This window comes from Neopsephotus bourkii, unplaced genomic scaffold, assembly GCF_033783945.1.
Source record: "Neopsephotus bourkii isolate Nb327-2 ecotype Australia unplaced genomic scaffold, CSIRO-AGI_Nbou_v1 NB_1768, whole genome shotgun sequence".
Lineage (NCBI taxonomy): Eukaryota > Metazoa > Chordata > Aves > Psittaciformes > Psittacidae > Neopsephotus > Neopsephotus bourkii.
In genome coordinates, this window is record NW_026902242.1 from 1,794,956 (window position 1) to 1,821,509 (window position 26,554).

General features: G+C 40.0%; 1 protein-coding gene across 36 annotated transcripts in view; it reads right to left on the reverse strand.

Annotated features, from left to right (window-relative positions):
- Positions 1 to 641: 641 nt before the first annotated feature.
- LRRFIP1 (LRR binding FLII interacting protein 1) overlaps positions 642 to 26,554 on the reverse strand; it is a 107,193-nt gene continuing 81,280 nt past the window's right edge. For 27 of the 36 annotated variants that reach the window (XM_061379075.1, XM_061379073.1, XM_061379074.1 and 24 more), the window contains 9 exons: positions 24,815 to 24,847; positions 23,643 to 23,768; positions 22,793 to 22,864; positions 20,744 to 20,914; positions 19,729 to 19,821; positions 19,175 to 19,267; positions 17,898 to 17,990; positions 17,287 to 17,428; positions 8,793 to 15,672 (listed from right to left, as the gene is read on the reverse strand). In XM_061379075.1, coding sequence (XP_061235059.1) covers positions 13,586 to 15,672; positions 17,287 to 17,428; positions 17,898 to 17,990; positions 19,175 to 19,267; positions 19,729 to 19,821; positions 20,744 to 20,914; positions 22,793 to 22,864; positions 23,643 to 23,768; positions 24,815 to 24,847 — 2,910 coding nt within the window. In that variant the 3' untranslated portion in view covers positions 8,793 to 13,585. Of the gene's footprint in view, positions 3,589 to 4,893; positions 4,999 to 5,633; positions 5,714 to 6,159; positions 6,278 to 7,204; positions 7,252 to 8,792; positions 15,673 to 17,286; positions 17,429 to 17,897; positions 17,991 to 19,174; positions 19,268 to 19,728; positions 19,822 to 20,743; positions 20,915 to 22,792; positions 22,865 to 23,642; positions 23,769 to 24,814; positions 24,848 to 26,554 lie in introns of those variants that run through there. The other 9 variants (XM_061379082.1, XM_061379081.1, XM_061379080.1 and 6 more) reach the window with 5 other exon arrangements.

The window sequence follows — 26,554 nt, forward strand, 5'->3', positions numbered from 1 at the left end:
GAACCTGCAGGCAGGAAACCGTGGCTGACAGCACTCATCCCAGCTCCAAAGCAAGCCGAGCACCCGAGCTGTCCCTCCAGCTCTCTCCCCTAACGCCTCCATAGCAGAGCTGAGCCACCAGTCACCTGCATCACGCACCTCACAACCTGGCTGCTCCACAATGAGCACACACCCAATGGCTGCTCACCACTGCTTTCCACCTGTGCATCCAGCCTTTAAACAGACACACGTGAAGTTCGTGATAAAGTATACAAAACATTACTTTGCTGCCCATGATCAGCTCAGGATGACATTTAATACTAAATTTGTCATGTTTTTGATAAACCAAGCTGCCTCCTACTGTGAAGGGTTCTTCCAGAGAAAGTTACTATGTGGGTTACCTACAGTAACCCAACATAAAAAACCAAAGTGGAAAATGAATGCAGTCAGCAAAACCATTCAAATTTTTCCTGATGGGACACTGTCCCTGTCTTCCACTTCATGAGGTGCACCCCACTATTAAAAACATCGGTATTGGGAAGTATGTCTGACACCCAGGGCCCTTAGTCACACACGCCCCTTTGTGCATTTTACAACCAGTGTTGATGCATCCATGTGGCTGCAGCAATGTATTAAAAATGAGAAGCGGCTGTTAAAACCAGTATCATCCAAAAAGTCTGTATTTTCCAAGAGAACTTTTGTCAGTAACATGATCATCACAGGCCATTCTATAAAAACTAACCCAAACAAGTGACATTTTTATTGGCAAGTTCTGCTCATGAATTTCCTTTTCCATGCTCATACCTCTTAACAGTTTGATAAAAAAAACCAAAACCAAAACCCAAACAAAGCCATTTTGGGCAACATTCCATTTGCAAACAATAAAATTATTTAACGTTTTAAAAATAAACCAAAGGATAACAATTTTAAATACAAATTGTAGGAAAACCCATCCTGGTTTCCCCCAGGAGCCATTCAGTGGGCTGGGTACAGAGGCTCGCATATCTGGAGCTCAATTAAAAGGACTGGGGCATGTGCATTTATTATTACCATTGAAAGCCCTGGTTTGTTGTACATTCTTCACAGGAAAACATAAACCAGTTTGGGGTAAAAGAACCAGTACTTTTTCTTCCCTTATTCTAAAGCTAAGTCATACTGAAAACGGGGGGGACGGGGGGACGGAGGAGTAAGGAAATGTGGCTTCAACATTCAGCTACTTTATCACACACAATTTCTACTATAAGTATATCCAGGTTGAAATACACATCTGATTTCTGTCACGAGGTTAATGCTTATGGGGATGTGAGATGGGATCAAAATGATAGAACACATCACTTCTTGATGAACAAAATTACTTTTAGCCTTTTGGACCAATGCTTGGTTGCTATGTTGTTTCTTCTCAGCCTTGTCAGGAGAGATGGTTTTCACTGCTACCACAAATAAAAATACGACTGGTGGCAATCACACATCAGTTACTAAGATGTTACGTTTAGCACATTTGCTTGCATTCTGGAAAACCCTCAGTTCATTTTTTGTTTAGGCCCCAGAGGCTTTATACACCAGAAATTACACAAGTCAACCACAGAGAATTGTTAATTGGTACCCACAGCGATTCTGAGGTATTCCACAAGAAACCTGGCTCTGCATCTGAATGTTCCTCTCGAAAACAAATTAAAAAACCCAAAGTCCTAGCTGGAGTGGAAATTTCAAACATTCATTCCCATGTTCCACCACATTTATCAACAAGGACATACTTATTTCCCCAGGGGCACAAAAAAACCCTTCTCCCCATGGGCAGAAAAAAAAAGCCTTCATCCTTTTCCTGGAGTATTAATTTCAGTACTTCATTCCTAAATTTATGGGTGCCCTCAGAAGAGATGAAGAGAAAGGTGTTATTTTCTAGCTGACTCAGAGAAACACATTCAGACACTGTTTTTGGTTTAATTAATTTGTGAAGGTGCTCTAAGAAGACGCCAGCAATCCCCTTACATTGAAAATAGCAGCGGTTCATACTTTAACCTCCAGTTTGTGAGGAAGAGGCTAGGGAAATATCTGGACCAGAGTCTGAAGACCAGGTTAAGAAGAAATGGTCTCCTGGGTCTGGATCTGGCTTGGCAGAACCTTTATCTATTGAGGCAGTCAGCACTGACAGAAGGCTGCTCCTGTCAAACAAGAGGTGCTGCTTCACTACATGAACAGAGTCCTAAGGGACTGGTTGCCTACCTTGCTTGCAAGCTTTCTTTGTTCAGGTTGATGGGGGAAGGACAGTTTTATTCTTCAGGTAACTGCTGTTCTCCTTTGAGTAGTACATTCTGAAAACTTTCCAATAAACCAGAGCTGTAGTGCTAGTTATTTATAATAAATTGGCTGCAACATCTTAAGTGGTTCCATTATTTTCCATGAAGAGTGGAAAACCTTTATAATGACCGTAGAAGAAAATAGTTTGCTACTTCTGTATCTGTAGAAAAACCATAGGCAGTAACATTTTCTAAAGTGCTTCTTATCAGTTACTTTAAAAATTCGACTCGTATTTTATAGCGGCATAGTTTCCTAGTTTCATGGACCAGTACATAGTTTCTGATGTAAAAAACCCATTACGTATTTTAAGCAAATGACATTTGCTTTGAGAAATGCATCAAAGTGAATGACCTAAGTGCAAACCCCACCATTTCTTAAAACACAGCCTGATGCTGGTTTATTAATGCAACTTTACATCCTTTAAAAGTAGTTTACTTCAACTCCAAGAGCAGTGATTAAATAATACAAATAAAAGTTGAAAATTCAATGAAGCTATTGTCTATTTACCCTGAAATAAAATAGTCTTATGATTCCACTGGTGCAAAAATACCTCCAAACACCTTTGTTTTATTGGCAAAGTCATTTAAGGTCACTTTTGCTTCCAAGACCATTTTCTTCCATGGTTTCCAGTGAAGGAGTTTTGCTTTGTAATGGCTTGTGGTTCCACAGTGATTTGTAAATGAAAAACCTACTATGAATAACTCTACCGTAGTCACTAAATTACAGATCCTGTCATCAGAAAGTCCAAAACTTACAGTGGTTTTGTTGCTTGGTTGGTTTTTGGTTGTTTTTTTTTTATTTTTTAATTTTATTTTCAGCAAGACACAAAATTCCAGTCTAGTTAAAATGTCTTCTTTGAATGCCATTTTAAATGGCAATAAATGGCTGCTGTGCCTTCTAGAACTTAATGCGATGCCTGATGTGCTTCTTATAGATGGATATTGTACTTCAAATATACCCACTGATCAATGCAGAAGGGCTCCCGCAGGCACAGCCATTTGCATCAGCTACTCCTCTGTATATAATGCAGTAGGTTTGACCGCGTAGAAGGAACCACAGCTGGCTGGCACATAGCAAATGTTGGGGTTGTTTGTTCTCAGAAGGCATGACACAAAGCATCCCAGACAGCAAGAGACAGAAGCATCTGCAACGTTGTTCTGATTCTGTCACATAGTAGTGGTTTCCATCCAAAGGTGGTGGTTATTGCTGAGACAGTAAAGCACTCCGATTGGCTTTCATCTTCTCCAGGCGTTTTACTAGATGACCATTGCTGACTTCAAGCTCCTCAGTTTTATCCAATGCTGAACGAAGCTAAAGGAAGGAAGCAGAAAAATATGCTAACTTTCACAGTATTTTCCCTTTCCAAGGTTTCTAGTTACTTATACTGACTGATGATACTGCTGGAACTGCCTTACAAGGTAAGGCAACTGAAACTTTTTATTAGCAGTTAAAACAGAAGCCCGGAGAAACTGTGGCTGCCCCATCCCTGGCAGTGTCCAAGGCCAGGTTGGACACAGGTGCTTGGAGCAACCTGCTCTAGTGGAAGGGGTCCCGGGTTGGAACTGGGGTGTGCTTTAAGGTCCCTTCCAACCCAAACTATTCTGTGATTCTGTGAAAAGTGAATGCTGTGTTACTGCTTTGAAGGCTGCAGAGAGAGATAATTTCTAAGCACGGTGCCAAGAGTCAAAGTTATATACAGGATGCTGAACAAACGGCTCAGAGTTTGCCTAAACTTCACAGGCACAGAGACACCTGATGGGTGACATATACCTGTCTCACTGCCTGGTTTTCATGTTTTGGTTCCTGTAACTACAGCCACAACTGTGAATTGGGTGACTTAATTCTCTAATAAAACCCACCATGGGATGGAGAAGGAGAGAGAGGTAGATTGCACAAAGCAATATTTATAGGCAGTAGAGCAGGAGTATACAGAAAAAGCAAAGGGCCACACAGACAAAAACCAAACCCAAGAAAAAAACAACCCCCCAAAACTAAACCAAAACCTCAGGAAACGGGTGTGAAAGAAGCTGACAAACGTATTTAAGCTGGTTGTAGCAGCTGCTTGGAGAGAATATGAAGTTTGGTAAGACAAGTAAGGTCAAAATTACAGACAGCTTGAAGATGCAACATTTTAAGAAGAACATGGACAGACATATGACAGCAAAGAGGTGTGAATAAATTGACAGAGCAAGAAAACCAGGCTCAATAAGAATGATTCGTATCCATTTAGCCCTCAAGTTTAGACTCTGAAAGCTTGAAAGTTTAGACTGTCATTGTAAGGTGTGGCACTGTGCTTAAATAATGCATCATACAAATTAACTTTACAACAGCATTTCCAGCTTTCTACTGCTATAATTTCTGAATAACATGCTTTAAAAGGACCAGTAATCTAAAAGGATCTAAAAGGATCAGTATTTATAAACCCAGAATTTGTAACACCCAAAGTAATGAGCCTTCAGGTATCACAAAGGACAAGGACAGCAAAGTAGGAGTTCTTCAGCTTGTCAAACCACAGGAACATTCACAGCTGCAAAGCAGCACATGAATCTGAGCATCTGAAAGCTACTTCTAGATTCAGGTTGTACAACAAGAACTTAAGCTTGCATTTAGAGTTACCTCTCTCTGTAGTTTGCGTTTCTCTGCTTTCAGTTCATCTTCTACTCTTTCAGCATTTTCAGCAGCAGTTTTGTATCGGGCTACCTGACCTTCCAGTCGTATTACCTAAGGTGAAGGCAGATGTCTTGAATTAAAAGCTGTACCAAGAAGTTACTGTGAAGCTTTACACTTCCACCAGTAGTTAAGCAGTAACTAGAGAGATGCTTACTTTTCTTCCATAAAATAAAGGTATGTTTTGAGGGGAAAAAGACATACCAAGGAAGCCTGGCCATGCTAACTTACTCCAGAGCTTTTATACATATCCATATTAATATTCTTCCAGCAACAACAGAATATACTTAGCAAGAGTATCGCTGACATACGCTGGACAAGAACAAGCAGCCCAAATTGAACAGTCTTGTGTAAGATCCATATATTCTACATTATATGCTGACAGCCATTTAAAATTGTCAATAGCTAGGTATAAGAAAGGATTCTGAAGAGTTCAGTAAGTGCTCTCAGCATATCTTTGTCTTTGAATGTTTTTCCTTCACTTAAGGATATATTCACTTTCCCCATGCATAAATGAAAGCAATTTAGTCTTTAATGACTGAAGTTCAGTAGGCCTGATGCTCCAATACTCCTGCTTATTTTAAGGGAAAGATCACAGTAATCATGATTTCATTTAGTCATATAATGAAATACACTTCCCCTTTGCACTCTCACCATGCCTAGGCAAACAGAACAACCCAGAAACTTACATTCTGCTCCAGTGCTGTTATCTCTTGCTCAGACTTTGCTAGTTTGAATTTGAGGTCACTGATCTGTCTGTTGGCATCTCCTAAAAGAATTGCAGATTTATCAGAGATGTCAGAACAAGTGTTAACAGTGTCTAGTAAGTCTGTCACAAGATTTCCATGCTACAGGTATCTCCTTGGGGCAGCAGTAAAGTAGGAAGTGCTCTGTCAAAACAAGTGCCCAGCAGCTAGGTGCTGTTCCCAGTCTTGCCTGATGCCCTTCTGACCACTCTGAAAGCAGAATTAACCAGAAACTCGTCCCAGTTCTCCTGGGGAACATAAGGGAGATTTCCAATTGCAATCTTGGTCAAACAAGGATAATCATTCCCTCACCTCTAGCAGAGAGGTGCATGGCTGGCTCCCAGTTTGAAGCTCCCTTAGAACCAAAGGCTCATTTTTTACTTAGAGGCACATGGTTATTGCACAGATACATTTTTCTCATTCACATGCAAGACACCAAAAGTTCTCTTTAAATCAAATTGCAGCTCACTTTGGAGATCAATCATGTGCATATCTGTCCCATTTTCCAGAACTTCATCTTCTGACTGCGTGTTTTCCATCCTGCCATTCTTTTGCTTTTCTTCCAGTTGTCCTTTTAATTTTTTAATCTGAAAGTCACAAAATAATTAGTTAATAAAATCAGTAAGGGAGGTTTTTGTCTCAGTGCTCAAATTCACTCAAGTACTATTAAAAAAAAAAAAAGTTGTCTTTTTTAAAACCTAAATACCCCCAAAAATCTTTACTTGCAAAATAATTTTCTAGAAATTCTGTTGGCAAATGACTCATCATATCTTAAGTATCAGTGCTTATGCATATACCAAACATAACAAGTGGAAGATGGCTCTTTTATTAGCAAAGCCATAAATGCTCTGTAGTCGGAGTCATGTAAAACATTCCTAAAAACCAACCACCACGTTTGGGTGTGTGTAAAGTCTCAAGGGCAAGGATACAGTCCATAAATGAAAGTATAGAGTGCCCTACAAAGAAACAGATCAGCTGAAGTTTCTTTGAGTGAGCTTTATACCCACTATGGAATATCATGGTACCAGCAATACTTACTTTAATTGCTATTTACCCATCTACTGCAATTCCTCCTGAATTTTCTTCCAAAAGGCCCATTACCCACAGATGAGGAAGGATTACTCTCTGAGACAGTATTTGCTTCTACATTTTCTGGACTGTATTTGTTTGTGTCTTGGGCTTGGCCAATCTGAAGTAGTATTTTGCAGATATACTCCTGGAGTAGGAGTTGTAGGTGACTAAGGACACTGAATGTGACTGGTTAGCAACACAGAACAAGCACAGTGGGCCATGGTTTTCCTTCCCTGTATCCTATGTTAACGCACAGGAGGAATGTTTCAGGGGAAGAATAAAGTGTCAAGCAGTGCAGTATGTTCTCAGCAAGAGCAACCCAGCACACCTTTTGAAAGGCAACCTCACTGCTGTTCTATGCCTTACACCTTGGTTTTCTTCGTCTATGCTACTCTTATCACAGAGTTAGTGAGCACACAGCATTTGCGTTTTCCTGTGATTACCTGGTCTAGTAAGGATTCTCGTTCATCAATGAGTTTTTTCAGCCTGTCTGAAAAAGAAAACTGAAAGTTCAGTGCCAATTTGATTGTGCTGCACATTTCAGAGTGCATCCTGATATAAGACCAAACCATTAAGGTTAGTGAAATGAATGATGAATGTAATGCACGTACCACAGGAAACGAGGCCACAGACAGCACAGGGCTGGGAAGGGGCTGCAGCCAGGGGATGTTATGTCATTCTCACAGAGCATGCTTGTCACGGCAGTAACAGCACCCAGCTGCATGCAAAGAGGCTAATCTTCTACGTTAGGTTAACATGCAAGAACTCTAGGGTCAGACACAACTGCAACACAAAATATCTCAAATCTTTACAGTTTAGCATACTGAAAATACTGTAAACACCTATAATCATAGCTAAGCACATTCTCAGCACCTTACATCATCACTTCTTTTACTAAACAGCATGGTAATGGCATTGTGTGTTATGTCCAATATTATGACCAGAACAAACCTTTGCCCATTCAGTTATTTTTGTTTCCAACACAGCAGTCTGGTAAAGCTTTCTTTTCTCTTTAAACCTTCATAGTCAATTCTCCTGGTCAAACACCAAGTAAGCAATGGACAATCTGGACCAGCTGTTATGCTACACTTGAACTTAGAAGTGCTACAGATCAACATATGGATGCGTGGGGCATTCATTAATAAAGTGCACACTACAGAACGAGACAGCTGGCAAAAAGAACTAGAAAGTAACCAAATCACTTGGGTTTTCCCTTCCCTATTAAGGGGTACAGAATGTGAAAGCATTTTAGCAGGTACTCACACATTTCCTTATCAATAAAGTTACCTTATTAGCAACCTTAGTTTGTTCAGATACACGTCAACAGAAGCACACTGGAATATAGTATTCAGCTATACTTAATGTGTACAATATACAGGATACAGTGAGGATATGTTGACCTCAGACGGGTCTTACTCCACAAGTTTGACATGAATGTTTTCTCCAGGTTTATTTAGCTTGCCTCCCTTGCCAGCAAGCTGTCGCCTGTTCAGAAGCAAGGGCGTTCAGAACTCAGCTCCACATCTAAGGTCGGGCCTGTTAATTAAATGGTCAGTCAAGAAAAAAGTCTTTCTGTAAACGTAAGGAAAGCAATTTACAAATTACAGAGAAAACTCTGGTGGGCTTCTACCAGGGGAATTCTGTTGATAGACTTAAGTATTTCTGAAAAGCCTTAAAAATACCAGTTCTCGTTTGCTGACAAATCATGAACGTGCCAGAGTCCTGTGGTTCCCCCTTTTTTCCTTGTTAACACATGCAGTAAAGGAAATAAAGTCTGTACTGAATCAAATCATGGGGAAACCTGGCTTTCATATGAGCCCCTCTACATGGCAGACATTAACTAGTAGTAATGCGGTACGTCATGTCATTCCCCTCCTAGGTATACAAGTCCCCATATACCAGCAGTCTTTCTAAAGCAGGGAATAAAACCTTTACCTTGACTTCTGATGCAATACCCAAATACAGATCTTAAAGTGACATCCCAGTTCAGTGGTTCTATGCATTCATTTTGAACCTCCTCAAGTCCTATCCTCCCAGCCATTTGTAACACACCCACCACTGTTACACCTGAGCATTGATATGAAAAAACCAAACAAAAAAAACCAGATTTTTGTAACCTGCCATGAGTAACAGAAATTCACAAATATAAATCCCTTCAAAATAACTACACAATTCCACTTATCTATATGAGAAGGAAAGGAAGCTTAAGAGAAATTCTGTGAAAGATGAAATATAGCGAAGAAAAGTAATGGTCGATGAAGAAAGCAAGGACAGGATAAATAAAAGAAAGGTCAGCAATATTCAGACTTGGAGATAGGGCTTGAAGTCATAGGTTGGCAAAGACTGAGAAATGGAGTTCTACGGACTGGAAAGAGAATGAGGACTGATGCAAAAGGAAACTCTAGACCCTACAAAATTAGCCCAAATTTATTTACTCCAAAGGGTCCAAATAATCCATCTCGATCCTGAAAATAACTTAGTCATGTACTCAGCTAAGTGACTTTCATTAACACAACTGCTGCTGTGGGGTGAAGAATGCCCGCCTGAAAAAGGACACCTCCTCTAGTTTCCAGTAAAGAAGCACACCAGCTTCTTCCAGCCCCTTTCCCTGAGTTTTGGGATGGACCTTCGAATCTGTCTTACCATCAGTTCTCTCTTCACCCATTATGGACATCTGCCCACTGGGGCAGATAACACACTGGCATCAGGATTTACAAGACCACAGAAAAAAATCAGTTTGTTAAAACTGCCATTCATGTCGAAAATTTTTCTGCATGCACGGGCAAAAGTCTCTTGGGTCTTGTTCTCTTAAAACCTCACACTAACAGAAAACTTACTTTAGCTTTAACAGGTATCTCTACAGTCGCATTCATTTTGCAGTCAGGAGACATTTTTCTAACAGATCAAGGATCTGAGGACCTTGAGGACCGGTGAGCAGAAAAGAGCAATCTACTGAATTAGGATGAAAAGCAGCTAATTAAAATGGTCATCTATAACTGTCACCATCTCTATTTCACATGCAAAGATGAACAATGGCAGTGTGACACTCATCTCACTTAGATTTAACTTCGGGAACATGATTCCCTGGCTAGTCACTGCACTGATACATGGCTTTCATACACCAAAGAGCTTAACTGACGGCTGATGGAAGGAGCTGGGCCCTGGGAAGACCTGGGAGACAGCACAACACAGGGTGTGTGGGGGGGGTGTTTACCAGTGTCTTCTGCTTTTGTACAGGCCTGTTTGCAAGTCAAATTACTATCCTTATTACTTTGATATTGTAATTGACTCAAGGTATTACTAATGTGGGTGCTGTTCCAGTGGCACAGTTGACCTAACACGCCCTAATCAGCCACCGATCCCTGATGTATCTTCCTACCTGGAGGGGAGCCCAGGGTGGGAAGCAGCTGATTTTAACACAAATTATTTGCATGATGTATGGCCCAGAAAGTAACTAATGCCAATGCAATTGCAAGGGGTAAACTGTAGTTGGAGGATGGGAAAACATCCCATGAAATCATACCAGCAGCCCCAAGCAGCTACTCATTACAGCCTCCACGAATCAATAGCAGGTTGGATAATACTCCTTTCCCAGATCTGCTGATTTATTCTGGATCACCAGGAAACAACAATAACAAACTCTGAGAAATGCTTTCCCCTCTTTCCAAAAGAGAGACGCTGCTGGGGACACGCTGTTGGGTCAGTGAATGAGCTTAAGATAAAGAAGACACAAGCTTGCAATACTGATTTTGAGAGACAGGACAGGAGGCCTGTTCCTTTCTGTAATAAGAAAACACTGACCAAATTTTTTCACTATTACTTGCTGAATAAGGCAAATGAGTTTCTTCAGCTACTGCTTTTGAAAGCGTTTCAGGCTAGCTCCAAATTCACAGGAATGCACAAGCCAGGATTAGAGGCCACATGTGCTGATCACCAGGTCTGGAACAGAAAACTCAGCATTTGGAGCTATGGAGCTATTTTGAGATACAAGTCTTAAATGCTGCGTGTGGTGCTTATCAGATTGTCCCTGCCCAAAGCAAAACTGGTAACATAATAGCAGAAAATATGAATCTTGGTTTTACGTCCTCTCATGATTTCTTGGTTTCATGTTAAGACTATGAAAAGAATGATTTGCTATTTCGCTGCCCTTGAAAGTCAAAACCAATAAGGAAAGGGACAAACTGTATCTTTTCTTGTTTTCATTAGATATGGGAGGGAAAATGCTAAAAACTGTTCTCAGCTGTGTAACTTTATGAAAGATGTATTTTCTAGGTATTTCCTTCTGAGACACCATCTCCTCTCCCTTTTTAATGGCACACATTTCACTCAATGCTAGCTGGCATAAAATATTTAAATTACTCAATTGTGAATAGAACACCTAGCAGCTCCCTTTATCTTCAAACTGATTTATCTGGGAGCCCTCTGCCTCTCACTCGATGTGTGTATACACTCAAGCAAAAACGAAAGAGGTAAAAGAAAACAGTGACCTTTTCCTCCATGGTACTTGCCCAATTCCAGAAGTCAGCGATCAGCTACCAACAGACGTACCAAGCAGTAACGTTCTCAAGGATGGATTTCTAGTACAGCAGCTATGCCAATGTTCTTGCTCCTACTCTAGTTTCGCTGAGAGTCGGACACTTACTGTGGGATAAAAGCTTGTAAATGGACAGTTAAAACTAGAATTGTTTCTCCTTCTGTGACTTGGCTTTAAAAAGGACCTCCCTTACAGATACTTTGTTTTCTGGAGTGGAAAAACTAGTTCAAATTAGTTGACTATCTCCTCAACTATCCAGAAGCATTTTAGAAACAAACTTGTATGAAAAACACAGAAAATACTGACATGTTCCTAATTTCACTGAGAGCTGCTTATGGATCCATCCACAAGTATAGGTGAAGCCTGGGAAGGATGTTTAATTATATATTTAACTGTATTTATCATTTAAATACAAATGCATTTAAAATACTTTCAACATTAAACTGTGCATTACTCTTTCAAGTACAACAGAGACAAATCTTTAAATAAACACTACCACATAGTAATGAAAGATGCTTTTAAGGTCTATGACCTTTTAGATTAGCATTTAAGGTAAACCCTTAAGAACAACTGCTAATACTTAGGGAAACCATACTGGAACTGTTCTAAGTTGGAGAGAAGCCGTATGAAAAAAGAGTTACAGGTTAACTGTGACCTGTAACAGAACTGTAAAGGATGCTGTCATGTATTAAAGGTCTTCAAACACCAAGGCTGCCCATTCCTAGTAAAATAGGTCTTCTAGCGCAACACAATCAATTTAAACAAAGCTGCAGAAAAAAAATGTTTTTTACATTATACAGATTTAAATAAATATTGATGCAGGTTTATAAACAGTGCTCTAGACAGGCAATTTAGAGTATAAAATATGTTTATTTCAATTATATACAGCTCAGTACACTTTGATATACATCTTGACATTTTGCAGTCTGTTTGTACTCCATCAACTTTGCAACATCACAAATACAACCTTCCATAGCGCTCCCCCCCCGCCCCCCAATTCCTCAATTTGCATTTCCTTGGGATGTTCATTGCTTAGAACAACTTTAAATGGATTTTTAAGTATGCAAGACGTGCTCTTCCTCCCAAGCACCAGCAAAAATACAAGGAGAAATACACCAATGGAGTCAAAGTGTTTAATTTATGCCAGCAATTTAAAGCAATCCAGCTTTTCAAAAAGGCACAGGGGCTACTATACAGAATAACAATAGTCTTTGGTCTGATGTCCAGTGAGAATTAAGACATGCAAAGTTATCTTCTTTCCAGAAAGGAAGAGGTAAGAATTTTCCAAGATAAAGAAATTTTCAGATTCTTTCAGAATCATAGTTCAAAAAAAAAAAAAAAAAAAAGTGTAAAGAAATGCAGTTTTAAACAAAAAACTTCTTGGAAAAAATAGTTATTTTATATATTCATAACTAGACAGTACTTGATAGCAAATCTAAGCAGACATTACAGAGTGTATTGAAACTTTCTTCAGAAACAGAAAAACCTCCATGTGAGCCATGGAGTAAAGGCCTATTGTGGTGCAAACTGCCCAGATGAAGTAAACATGTAATATTTATTCCCTTTAGCAAACTAAGACGTGTATACATGGCGCTTCCTTCAAACTGAATATTGTCCTTCTGAACTGCTTAGGCTGAACAGACTCAAAGTGACCTAACTATATTTGGGACTATGACCATATGAGAAACACACAAAAATGGAATGAGAGCATCATCTTTTTCCAATGGGGGGAAAAAATCCCCAAATTGGTTCCTAGGCTTCAATCATTCAGAAAGAAGGCTCAAAATCACATCAGTGTTGCTGATCCACTGAGTTCCTTCATGAAGTGGTAATGTACTTAGGGTAGATCTCATGCATGCAAGTACACATAAGTATGTGCATAAGTGCACGAAGGGCACATTAAGTACATTCAAAACATCTATCATCTAGGCTAGAAAAACAAAGAGTTTCCTATAGAAATTACTCAGTAGCAGTTATCCACACTAAAAGTGTTTTAATGGCAAGAAAGTGAAGATCTGTGAAGCTTGCTTTTTCAGTGATAAACTTTTAACCTGAGACACAGCAGTACTGAACCCACACACAATTTCTTGTGGCCAGGTACGTCAGTGAGTAACTTAATATTTGCATCATTACCACTTACATAACATTGTATTATGATGAGAGTTACCTATAAAAAAAAACACCTCAATTTAAGAGTATTCTTAAGGCCTGATGTATTGTGCAAAGTGCATGCTTCTGTACTGGGACTGATCAAATGGCATGTAGCTTTTGTAGTCTTGGGATTCTGAACTTAGGATATTGTACAGTCATCTCTAGATCTACCCTTGCCCCTTCGACCACTCTGCAAATCCTCCTTGCTTTCTTCCCTGTTATTGCCAGCACTTTCCAAATCCTGTTCCATTACATTTTCACCTGGTATTTTTTCTACTTTATTAGAATCTGATGCTTTGATTTCATCTTCCATCACATCAGTCTTCTCCTCAGTTTTCCATGATGCTTCCCCTGTTTCTTCAGGCTCATCAGCTTTTTTTTGTTGCAAGCTGTCAGTTTTAGTCAAGATGTCTTCTGTTTCTATTTTGCCTTTTCCTTCTCCAGCTTCATCTGTTTGGGCCGTTTTTCCAGCAGCACCCTTTGTTCCATGACCCTCATATTTCTGTGTATAAGCTTTCTCTTCATCACATTTTTTATCAGTTTCTAGTATCTGTTTTGACTCTTGATCAAAACCAAAGACACCACCATCACCTTCCAGTCTTTCCTTGGCTTGATCCTCCAGTATAATGTGCTCACTAACATTTGCATCCGACTCGGCTTTCTGTGCCAGGGAATTATTTGCACCTTCTTCAGAAGTACATCCATCCCCATGGTGGTCTGCAAGCTCTAACTCTTGCTCATTTTCTTCCGGTGTTTCTTTACTAACTTTCTTTCCAGTAGCTACACTAACATCTACAGTTGACTCCTCTTTGGATTCACCTTCCTCTTGTTTAGCTACATTCTGTGCTTCACCTTTGAAAGGAGTATTTTTTTCTCCTACTGTCCCACCTATTGCTTCTTCACTAGACTGAACAGTTTGAACTCCTACCTTCAGCTTTGTATCTTCTACCCATTCTGTCCTACTTTCCTTTTCTGTCCCAGACTCATCCCCTGTTTCTAATTCTGACTCCTTAATCCTGTCATCTAAAAGGCTTGGGTCAAAACTGGTTTCCTGAGTCATCACCTGCACCACAATCTCTCTGTCTGGCTCTGCCTGCTGTAGAACACTTCCTTCTACCTCAGTAATACAGTCCACAGCCTCCACAGAGATCTTATCTTGCTTGCCTGTTTCTGCAGAATCTGAACACATCTCCAGTTCTTCTGTTAATGCTTCCTTTTGTCCATCCTTCTCAGCCACAGCATTTTCAAGTTCAGATTCATACTGCATATTTTGTTTCTCTGATGATGCTGACGGACTGTCCTCTGCAGAAACTGGCTGAATGAATGCCTGATGGCCTCCGCCTTCCTCTTCAATTTCAGCTGCTGGGACACCACTTCCGCATGCCTCCATCCCCTCCAAACCCACAGGCTCTGTTTCCATCGACTGACCCTGAACTGTGTTCCCAACCTCATTTTCTTGTTCAGCTCTATCACCTGTTTCTCCAGCTCCTCCACTGGTACTGTCTTGGCCTTCAACAAACTTTTCCTCCAAGACACTTGTAACCTGGTTTTTGGCACTTTCTTCTGAGTGCTGGAGTGTCTCGGTGTGGCTCTCCACTTTCACCTCTTCGCTAACTAAGCCTGCTGCTGTAATCTCTGGGAGCCCTGCCTGGTTAGAAGCTAACACACAGCTCTCGCTTGTGATGTTGGCCTCTTGATCCATTTCATTATCACTCAGGACATGGCTACTTTCAAGATCCTCTTGTTCTTGCTGTTGGGGTGCAGCTTTTTCCAGTTCAGGCTCTGTGCCTAAGTCACTATGCATTTCCTGAGGAGTGTCAAACATCTGATGACCTTGGAGAGAGCCCACCTCCAAGTTCTGATCTGACATTGCATTTAAGTCACAGTGTTCAGCCTCTGTACTGACAGGCTGCTGGACTGCTGTGCCTGCAGACTCTGCCACCTTTCTCAAATCATCTGCACCACTGTCATCATTTGAAGAAGTACTCCCTGATACGTGTTCTGTAAGGCTTTGAATTTGTACTGTAAACCCGCTATCTGGTAACGTCACTGCTGACAGGGCATCACGTTCTTCAACCATTTTTTGTGCCTTTGCATTTTCATCAGCATGCAATTCCTGCTCCTCAGACTCCTCTTTGTGTTCCTCATGCTCAGTATTCTGCAAGATTTCTCTTTTCCCCATATCCTCCAAAATCTCATTTTTCATGTCCACTTCACTGGCTTTGCCTAAAAGACCATTGAGAAAGTTGAAGGGACCACACCACAGCACTTACCTCCCCATTTAATCCCGAAAGAGAATGAATCAAAGAATAGGTTAATGAAAGATCAGCTTTTGCCAATTACGTGAGGCAAAGCAGTGACTGAATTAGTCAGAGTTCAGGTTTTTGATCAGTGAAATTCACCACCACCCTCTCAAAGCAAGAAGCCTTCAGTGCTGACTTGTGTGTTTGTAAAGTCAAAGATTTATGCTCTTGGCTGTGTGAACTGCAGCTTCTGTAGCTGAGAACAACTGTTTCAAGCAGTGCAATTGAGCGGTAATACCTGCAGAGGTAACACTACAGGAAAGATTACTTTTCCTTCATCAATAACCTTTACAGCTTTAATCCTGACACCACCTTATGTGTGCAGGAGTGCGTGTCTGATGTTATTATGAAGGGTTATTCAGAAATATTTTGTTTCTAAGAGTCATGAATGGGCATCATGATCAGTCTATATGATAAACACTGAACACAAAATCTGATTGGCAAGCAAACGGTTCAGCTATTTAGTATTACCAAAGCTCAGGTATACTTAGTGCCCTTTACAGACACTTGATCCACCCAAATGCATAGGGACTTCTGTGGGTCTGGGGAGGGTTTTTAAACAGTTTTCCTTAAACTTGTAATTTAGAAGCAACAGGTACTAAAACAACAGTGTTTGTGGTTTCAGCAGTTAGCTTTTGGGTCACAAAAAACCTCAAAAACACAACCAACCCAGAATAAAGAGAGAGAGACAGAGAGACAGAGAGAGAGAACATATTACGCTCAAAAATATACCCTTACCTTGGTTTTTGTGTTCCATGCTGTTTGCACACAAAAACTGACTGAGGAAAAAGCAGCCAAAAGCTCAAAGCAACATTGACTGCCTGTTGCTCTTTATTCGTATGTTCATTTAGAACAACAACAAGTAATTACTATTTCCTTTCCTTACACTAATATAATAGTTCTTGGAATGGCCATTCATCACCACAGTGTAAGAATGGTTTTGCCAACCAGATTTCTTCTTAATGCTATCCACCTCAGTTATACTCTTTGAATTTAACAGCATTAACATAACAAGAAAAAATGTGGAAGCATTAATATTAACTGCTCAATAGTATGGGACACCAAGAACAAAGAATTCATACGTGTTTTAATAGTGCCCAGCATGGTTGTTCAGCAGCCACAGTTCTCAGGTATATAAATGAATCAACAAACAAGTTTTTTAAAGGAAACTAATTCTTTTCTTGTTTTCCTGATGCTTTAACTTATGTGCTCAAAACTACTGAACAGCAGTCGGATTGCTCTGTGGCACTATTCAAATTCAGGCTTTAAATAGGAATCTGAATGATTGCTATTTATCTGTAATGAAATATTTGTATTCTCATCCTTTATCACCCTGAATGGAAAATTAAGTCTGCCTTTGCAGGAAACTGCACAAATAGTTGGAAGCGATTCATGAAAATCATGCAGAAAAATGCACAGTAAGTGATCTTAAATGTAGCATGCTGCGTGATGTGTTAATTGTCCCAATAACAAATGCCCAAACTCCAAGCAAAGATGAATGAATGGACAGAAAGGTATGAAAAGATACAGGACTTACCTAACATCCCATCCCCTCCAGTCTTTAATGCCTGAGTTGTGCCTGGAATAGTTTTGGAAGAATCCAAGTGTCCTTCATTATCAAGAATGTCTGATGTCTCCCCATTGGTGGCTACATCAGAATTTGGGATTATTCCATGTTTCTGTAGAGAAGTAAAAGCAATGCTTTAGAGTCTGCTGCTCAGAAAGGGTGGGACTGTTCAAGTGTTCTTGTCCTTGATATTCTGAATAAACAATTGCTTCAATGGTTCCACTAAACATGGTTGGAAGTCAGAAAAGAGCACAGAATATGAGAATTTTCAGTTTGGCCAGTATGAAAGAAGCATGTGATCCCAGCTCTCTGCTTCTTTAACCATACACTTGCTGCAGAAAATGTTCCTCAAAGAAGCATCTTCTACAAAAGCAACTACTTAATACTACAGTCTATACTACGAGTTCACAGTCTATATTAGGGGGATGGACTTTATGTAGAAAATTCCTGAAATGGCAAATTATAGGCAACATGGAAAATAAGAGTTCTTGCTGCCGAGCTGGATTCAAATTTTCTGCACAAATGTACAGGAGGGAAAGGTCAGCTGCTGAATAGAAATCTCTTTCACTCCTCTTGCATACCTTCAGTTGCTCCTTCAGCACAACCACTTCATCTCTAAGGTCATCCCGCTCACTCCTTATGGAATCAAAGAAATCTTTCTGCCTCTCTAACGCCTGAGTTCCCAACACAGACAGAGGGCGAGGAGATGCAAAGAAAGGAAGGGAGAGAAGTAAAGACCATGAAAAGCAAGTGTAAACAGGAATGAGCAGATTTAAGATATTCAGAGCTTGATGGAAGTGGCACATATGAAAAAGGTAAAGTTTACATGTTAAAGGACCAAGTTTACATACACACAGATGAGCTTCAAATCCAAGAAAGGCACAGCTTATTCAATAACCAGGAATTCCTACTGAAGACATTTTGAGCCTAATCCTTCCTTAGAGATCCTTCAAATAAGGATCCACTCATATCTGCTAGACAAGTTAATTCATACCTATATTACTTCATCGTGCCCATTGAAGACACAGTGCCATTCCCATGTGTTAACAGAATAGCTTGAAAGCAGGGCCAGCAGATTTTACCAGCCTTTTTATTCCACAGTTGTTCCATCTGGTGCAGTACATTTCAATTAATTTGAAAGCTGCCATTAAGTCATCATTAGACTCGGATGTACCACGTGCAAACATGTATTTTGCTACTGACACCCCCCCTCCCAATATTCCTATGGAAGTACTAGTAGAACGGCAACAAAAATTACACAGCTTGGAGTTTCAAGTTGCTACAAGTTGTTGGATGTTGCAAGTATCACAACAGGCAACTTCCCAGATTTCTTTTTTCCTTCAAAAAGTATTCAAAAAGTCTTTTGGCTCATTGTTAAAAAAGAAATCCAAGCTTTTCTTTCAGAGTGGATTTTCATTTGCCTTTGACAGGGGGCTGTGGGAAGGGATGAGAAGCAAGAGAGGTTTAAAGACTTTCATCCCAGTAGCCCATAAATAGCTCTATACTACTTCTGTTTCTGCTCAGTCTGCAGATTAAATCTGAATAAGGAAAAATTCAGTGCTGATGGAACTGCATTATAAATAGCAGCTCTATTCTCAATATGGCAAATACAAATGGTGCACCACAGCAAATAAATGACCCCAGGTTTTGAAATCAGACCAGCTGCTAAATTTTTATTGGATTTCATGATACTTGCCAAAGAAAAAATTTCCTATTTGCTAGTTTATTGGTAAGACAGTAAGACAGCCACACAAAGCAAAGTCACTAAGGAGGATTATGTTCATGAGGTTTTGCAAAAGCAGGGTCAGCTGGCGAACAACAGGACCACTCTGAACATTGCAGGAGATGACAGGCCTACCCCTATTTTTTTGTCTTTCCACTCTATTGTCTCCTGAAGATCAGAAATTTCCCTGACATAGCTCTGTTGTTTCTGTTGCAGCTGCTGGATTTCCTGAGAGACAGGAGCAAAACAAGAAGACAGAAAGCAGATAACAGGTTAACAAAGAAGGTCAAGATTGCAGTGATGCCAAAGAATGAAACAAGTCAGGTGCTAAAGGCTATCTACATATGTACTGTTTCTGACATTTGAACTAAACCTATGCTCCTGAAGACAGTCTTACAAGTCACGAGTTGACTTGAAACAATTAAGACTGCTCCACCAGTTTCCTCTGCATCTCCACAAACACCTTATTTCAGGACAAAGCAAGAAAAGAAGTCCGACTTCAGCTAATATTTAGGAAAGTGCTATTCCCATTAGCCAGCTCCCAAGCTGTTCGGACTGAAACACTAATGTTTCTTCAGGTGAGAAACTTGAGTAGGGAATAAAATTCTATGTGCCTCACGTTCCACACTCCTATGGCTAACTGGGAACGTACCAATCAAAGGAACCATTAAAGCAAAAAGGCTACTTACTGCAAGCATTTCTTCTCTTTGCTTCAAAGCCTCTTTGATTTCCATGAACTGAAATTGCAATATGCTATGAGCATGCTTCTCCCTCTCAAATTCCTATAATGAAATAATAATGAGATTTTTATTGATCAAAAATAGCATCCCATGAGAAAAAAAAAAGAGAAAATAAGCCCAAACACAAAGAAAATGCTTATTGCTGTGCAATTCTTGAATATTCCTCTAATCACAATCCCCTAAAAGTACAATTTTTTGTACAGGCTCATTTGTGCTTTTTCTAAGAAACTATTATTCCAACAAATAGAGAAGTGGCAGACACCATTTAGCCAGTTTTGTAAGTTGAGCAGCAGGCTGACAATGAGCATCTCAAATCCTACAGACTTCACAGATGAATGGATGGGAATTTAACCCTTCCACATAGCCATGTAGTGAAAGTTAGCTAGACACTAGTCAAGACACTGGTCAAGAAAAAAAACAACCAAACAAAAAACTCCCATCACCAAAAAATCCCCCCAAACAACCTGCATAAAAAGCACCACCAATCCCCCCGCCCCCCCAATGAAACAACAAAATAATGAAGCACCACAAAAAAACAACCAACCAAACCCCTTGCACCACGCTTACCTCCCAGGAACTGTGTTTTTTGAAGTGCACTACAGTTAAATGCCCCAAGCTAAAAAGCCAGTTCTGAAAAGCCAACACAAGCCCCAGCTTTATTATTTAACACAACTCACTGGCTATCAGATGCTGAATTAACATTAGACTGAACTGAACACTCAATTGTACAGAACTCTCTCACAAGCCTTCTGAAGAGACCTTTGTATGTAAAAATGCTCCAGAAGTCACTGTGAACAAACCCTCACAAGCACATCACAAGCTGCTATTCCACTTGCTTTAACAGTAACTAGAACAGTAACTTAGTTAAAATCTTAAATAGCATTTTGGTTGCCTCCTCCCAAAGGACTCTGCCCCCCTCACAAGACCTCCCCATTGCATAACATGTCACTGCTATTATACATACTTTACTTTTTTCTTCATATTGCCGCCTGGACTCTGCCAGCTGTTCTTCTAACTCTAAGAGCGCATCTTTCAAGGTATCTACTTGGTACATGAAATTTGTTTTTTCATTGTCTAGTTGAGCATTTGACACCATAGCCTTCTTATATTTCTCTTCCACTTCGGCTAGAGAGTCCTGCAAAGAATAAGCAACCACAGCGAGCTATAAAGGATCCTCTGCCAGCCAAGACCTTCAACGAGAACATTAAATGCTAAATCACAAGTATGCTCAGTACTCCCAGGGAAACCAGTGTAATCATGTGCTAGAGATGCTTACCAACTGCCCCAAGGTGAGGATAACCTCCCCTGTTCCCACCAGGCTTCTGTTTATAAGCAAGGAACCTTACCTCAGGACAAATAAAATGCTTCCTGTTCTCTGCTGCTTCAGCTTCTGCCTTCTCAGTTTTCTTCCTTCCCCTCCTCCCCTGCCCCTGCACGTTGGCAGCTCAAAGCAGCTGCTGAAGATGACATGCAGGACTATTGGTTGGGTTTTCTTAAAGGTAAACTGGGCTTGATCTAAGATCATTTTAAGATGACCTTAGGCCTTAAACAGGCAGTTTGACAGCCACTTCACACAAACTGCAGGGATCCTGGAAGTGTGGGAACAACTAAATATACTGACTCAGAATTCATGGTGAAAAAGCTTCGGCTTCTATGACCTGATGTATCATTTTTCATTAGGTTTTCTGGATCTCATCCCTTCCTTACAAATTCATTCCGCAAGATACAATTCCCAGTATCGTGAAAACTACTCCTACCAACATGACCTGAATATAAGATACCGGGATATTTGTAACAATAAATGATGGCAAAATAAAGATCAGGATAATTCTCTGTGTTCATGCAGTCAAACTTTGCACTATTTAATTTTAATACAGAAATGAAAGAGTTACATAAAACAGTGCAAATACACAAACAAGGAGGGCACAAATGTCAAGATTTTAGTTTACAGGTAAAGCAATTTCTCTTGCAACTTAAATAATCCTAGTAATTGCATCTAAAGCACAGGCGAGTTGCATATACTTCCTATTTCATTTGATAAACAGAACTGGGGATTACAGTATTGAAATAACAGCAAAAATCACCTGAAAGTCTGAATCAGTTTAGTTTACTTTTGCTTTGAGAAGCAAGATGATTTGTCTTTAAGGATGTGAATTTGTACAGTTCCAAACACAAACTGTGCTTTGGTGCACTTTCCAGACCAAGGATGAGAAATACCAAGCACAGGAAAGTCACCAGGATTTGGAAACAAGTGTTAGGATCAAACCTCAGAAAGTAACTGGAAGGGAAATATATGCAAGTAAGAAGCTGAAGTAGTTGCTGCACCACTCTTTCAGCACGCTATGTTTTGTTTTCTTAGCATCTGCACCTCAAACAGAGTCTAAGAGACATGAATTGAAAAGGAACATACTGAAAGTGACTCTAAAAGGGCCTACACTAGATTTGAAGAGGGACTTTTTACAAGGGCATGCAGTGACAGGACAAGGGGGAATGGGTTTAAGCTGACAGGTTAAATTAGATACTAGGAAAAAGTTCTTCCCTGTGAGACACTGGAACAGGTTTCCAACTTTCCAAAGTTATGCTGGACCTTATCAAAGCAAAACCATAGAAGCTTTTAAACTCCCATTTTTCATAGAACTGTATGACATGAGTTCTAGCTCATTTCCAGTGTTGGGAGGTTTCCTGGATTAGAAAACTATATATATATATATATATGTATAAATAAAACCCCTAGTAATTTTAATTTGATAGCAAAATGATTACATTTCCAAACAGCAAACACAACATGCAACAGTAATCAGTAGCCTTTCAGTTAACAGATGGAAGCATTTTTCACCACAATCACTCAAGATCAGAACACGTATTTTTCCAGTTCATGAAATGCTTTTCACACAAGTTACAAGCCCTCCCAGAAGCAAGCACAGCATGCAAGGTCAGTTCTAGGTCCCACATGGACTCTCTGCATGTTTAGCTAGTGTTAATGATCACACTCCAGGCTGCAATAAACCAGTACCTTCATTTCTTTCAGTCCCTGCATGTATTTGCCTTCTACATCCTGAATCTGGTTCTTTAACTCATAGATATCCTGAGAGAAATGGTGAGACAGGTGAATGATGCCACAACCATCAGAAGTGCAGCCAACAGGGAAAAGCAAGTGTTCAAAACTTTATTTTCCACTCTCTCTCCTCTTTTGTCCTTGATCACAAGCAAATTACCATCTTTCAGCTGCTTTACAGTGATGAAACTGGGACAGACCTGCTTCTAATCTGAGGTCCTAATACAAATCCATATGTCTTAACTGGCTGTAGTTTCAGCACAGTTTTAAGTCAGATGCATGAAAGTTAACAGAATACAGATCCTCCATTTTAAAACAGTCTTCAGAAGGAAACATTAAGAAAAAAACAGATTCCAAGAAGGATTTAGCTATGGACTACCCAGACTAGCACTCAATGATATGGACACTGGATTGTGTCACTATTTGCTAATGTGTCCAACCTCACGGAATCATAAATAAGATTACAGAAATACAGCCCCCTCCCTAAATTAGCATCCAGCAAGTGCAGTGCTTCTTTCCTCATTTCAATCTCCTATTATTGTGCTCTACTGAGTCCACTTCCTATTTCATTAGCTTAAGACGAGATGTGTCTGTTATGATCAGTCTGTTCTGCTATCATACACCCAAATATTCCTGCAATACACACGAGCTCCCAGCAGCATGTCTCTAGCAAAGCTATTCATTTTTCATTTACAGCATACAATTCACTTTGGCAGAATTGACAGGAGGGGAGGACAAGCCAGTTTCTTTCCTGAAAGGAAGTCTAAAGGATATTTCATACTTTATTCTGGTTTGAAGTATTTCTCACCTTTATCTCTCTAATAGATGCCTCTGTATCAGCGGAGATGGATGTATCCCCACTGCCTCTTCGTGAAGAAGTCCCACCCAGAGAAGCTAAGGTAGCTGCTGATAAACTTGAGACAGTACGTGCTCCCTATAATCATACACAGTTTAAAATGGTTAGAACTTTTTCTTTTCTAGATACATTGTGCATTTGTAGCTTGTTTGGTTGATTGAATATACATGTTACAACCCTTGCACTTCTAAATTGTGAAGGTTTGATCGAGATTTAACAAGGGAAACTAAGGAGAAAAGACAGAGCAGATGTATTTAAACACTACTGTAATAGGAGTATGCATGAATTAGCTTACAGCTATTAATACTTAATTCAATAGAAAGCCTTTAGGGGCTAGGACCATCTTACCAGATACTTTCAAAACTTTTAATAATACACTTTGTAGCTCCTCTCCATTGATGGATGCTTATCTACTCTGCAGCAGTAGCCACATTAACTGTTTTACTGTACTGAGGGTTCTGCATTAAGCCACTGCAGTATTCTCCTCTTTTATTATTAATTAGTTCTTGTTACATAATACTGTAATTAAAATGTACTAAACAAACACAGTATTCATATGACTTGGCCTAAAGCAATTTCAGGCTAGCTGAAAGGGCAACTACTTAACATCTGAATGACCAGTGGTTGAAAAGTTCACCTTCAAAAATGTAATAAAAGAAGGTTCCAATAACTCCTTTCAATAGCTTAAGGGGGCCTACAAGAAAGCTGAAGAGGTATGTTTTATGAGGGCATGCAGTGACAGGATAAGGGGGAATGGCTTTAAGCTGATGGAGACGAGATTTAGATTAGATACTAGGAAGCAGCTCTTCCCTGTGAGGCACTGGCACAGAGTGCCCAGAGAAGCTGTGGCTGCCCCATCCCTGGCAGTGTTCAAGGCCAGGTTGGACACAGGGCCTTGGAGCAACCTGCTCTAGTGGAAGGTGTCCCTGCCCGTGGCAGGGAGCTGGAACTGGATGAGCTTTAAGTTCCCTTCACCCCAAACCAGGCTGGGATTCTATGAATTTAAGTTTATGCCCCACAATGGATTTTATAGAAGATTTCTGTACACTTAATGTGACTTCTATCTACCATAAAGAATGTGAAGAAAGCACTATTGTCAGAATAATTCATAAGATTCTTCTTACCTTCTCAAAGTCTTTTTCTGGCCTTTCCTCAATCTGTAAAACAAAGATTAAGAAGGATTTATTAATGTAATCAAAAAAGGACAAGTAAAGGCAGTAAGATGTCAGAAAGGGAATTCTTAAACCTGTGAAAGACTCTTCTTTAGCAATTTCTAGGCACCTAAAAAGCAGCCAGCTCACTCAGAACAGCTGTGTCCTGACTGGACAATTCATCTCAAGTTTCAAAACCCCATGTAATGAAGTGGAATATACTTACTGATAGGAACTACTTGGTCTATTAAATAAGACAGAAGAATATTTTTTTCCCATGTTCTACATGACAACGTTTCAAACATGAAGATGGCATGTGATCTATGAGTTAACAAAGCAAGAATACAATGGGCTTGAACTCAAAGCCCCAGATGTCTTACCCTGGACATAAACCCAGCTGTATGCAACTGTCGTGCTGATGTATGCAGACACATCTTATTTACTTTGGGTCAGTTTAAAGATATGCCTCAAATGATCCCCAAATAGCAACTTACTTCAGTAGAGAGGTTAAGTTTTTCAACCGAGAGATCAATACTTTTCCAGACCAAGATAGCTTCTTGAAGTTACGTTATTTATGGACCTTACCTGAAAAAGGGCTACCTCTGAAGTAGTAGCACTTCAGAGTACAGAAAATTATCATCAATATTGACACCACAGATGCTCAAAAGAGAGTCACAAAGTAAAGCCCACATACACCCTGAAAAGATTTGGTTTATTCCTTGATGGGAACCCATCCTATCCACTTCTTCATGCTCTGAAACAAAACAAATATACAAGTTCCCCAAAGCAGGAGAGATTCACAGCAGAATCTTTCTGTAAGTATTTCCATCTAAAGTGGAAGTGAGTGTAAAAGGGTCTGAGTGAAATTAAAGGCTCAGCAGAACTCATGAAGTCCAGAACACGTCAACCTCCTCTGGGAACATTCAGCACCACAGCCAAGATGGTTTCCCAAAAGATTCTGTGAAAACTTCTGGCTTCCCCAGATCAAGAGCCTGAAAGCCAATGGGAGAAGTGTTTCTGAAATGACTGAGGGAAAAAATCAGGAGAGATCCAGTTCAGTGGAAGGCAGGGGATACAGAGGTTGAGCGTTAGCGTCACTGAAAACACACTCTGAAACTACAGCTCTTTCCAATCAGTCCACGTTTGGCACAGGGTTGTTTTTTTCCTTTGAATTATACAGAATAATGTGTGGATGATCCCACTCATTTTTCTTATTATTACCAGTGGTACCCTATGGTAAAAAAAAAACAGAACTAAGAGGTATCTATTCCAAATCAGCTTTTTACATTGACAGCATGCATCATAAATCCCCTATGATTAGCATTAAGGAAATTTAAGACTTAAGCTTTGAAGTAAAAGCCAGACTTAAAGCACTAGATTATAAACTTCATGAAGACCCTGAAGAGACAAAGTACTGGGGGAGAGGGAGGAATCTGAATTTGCAGTAAGAGAAGGTCACTAATGAACGCAGTTAGTTCAGTTCAGACCCAACAAACAAGATGGACTGCCTTTTGCAAAGAGCCTCTATTTTCATGCCAGACAACTCCAAGCAAGGTGTGGATTTGGCAGCCTTCTAAGCCTGGCCAAACACTATGTTGTTGTTTATCAAGACAGTGTAAATATTGTCACCTTACCAAAGATTAGTGTATCTACACAAATCTACCCCCAGAAATGTAGCCAGGAGTTAGACCAGACTAAAATCTACCATATGGG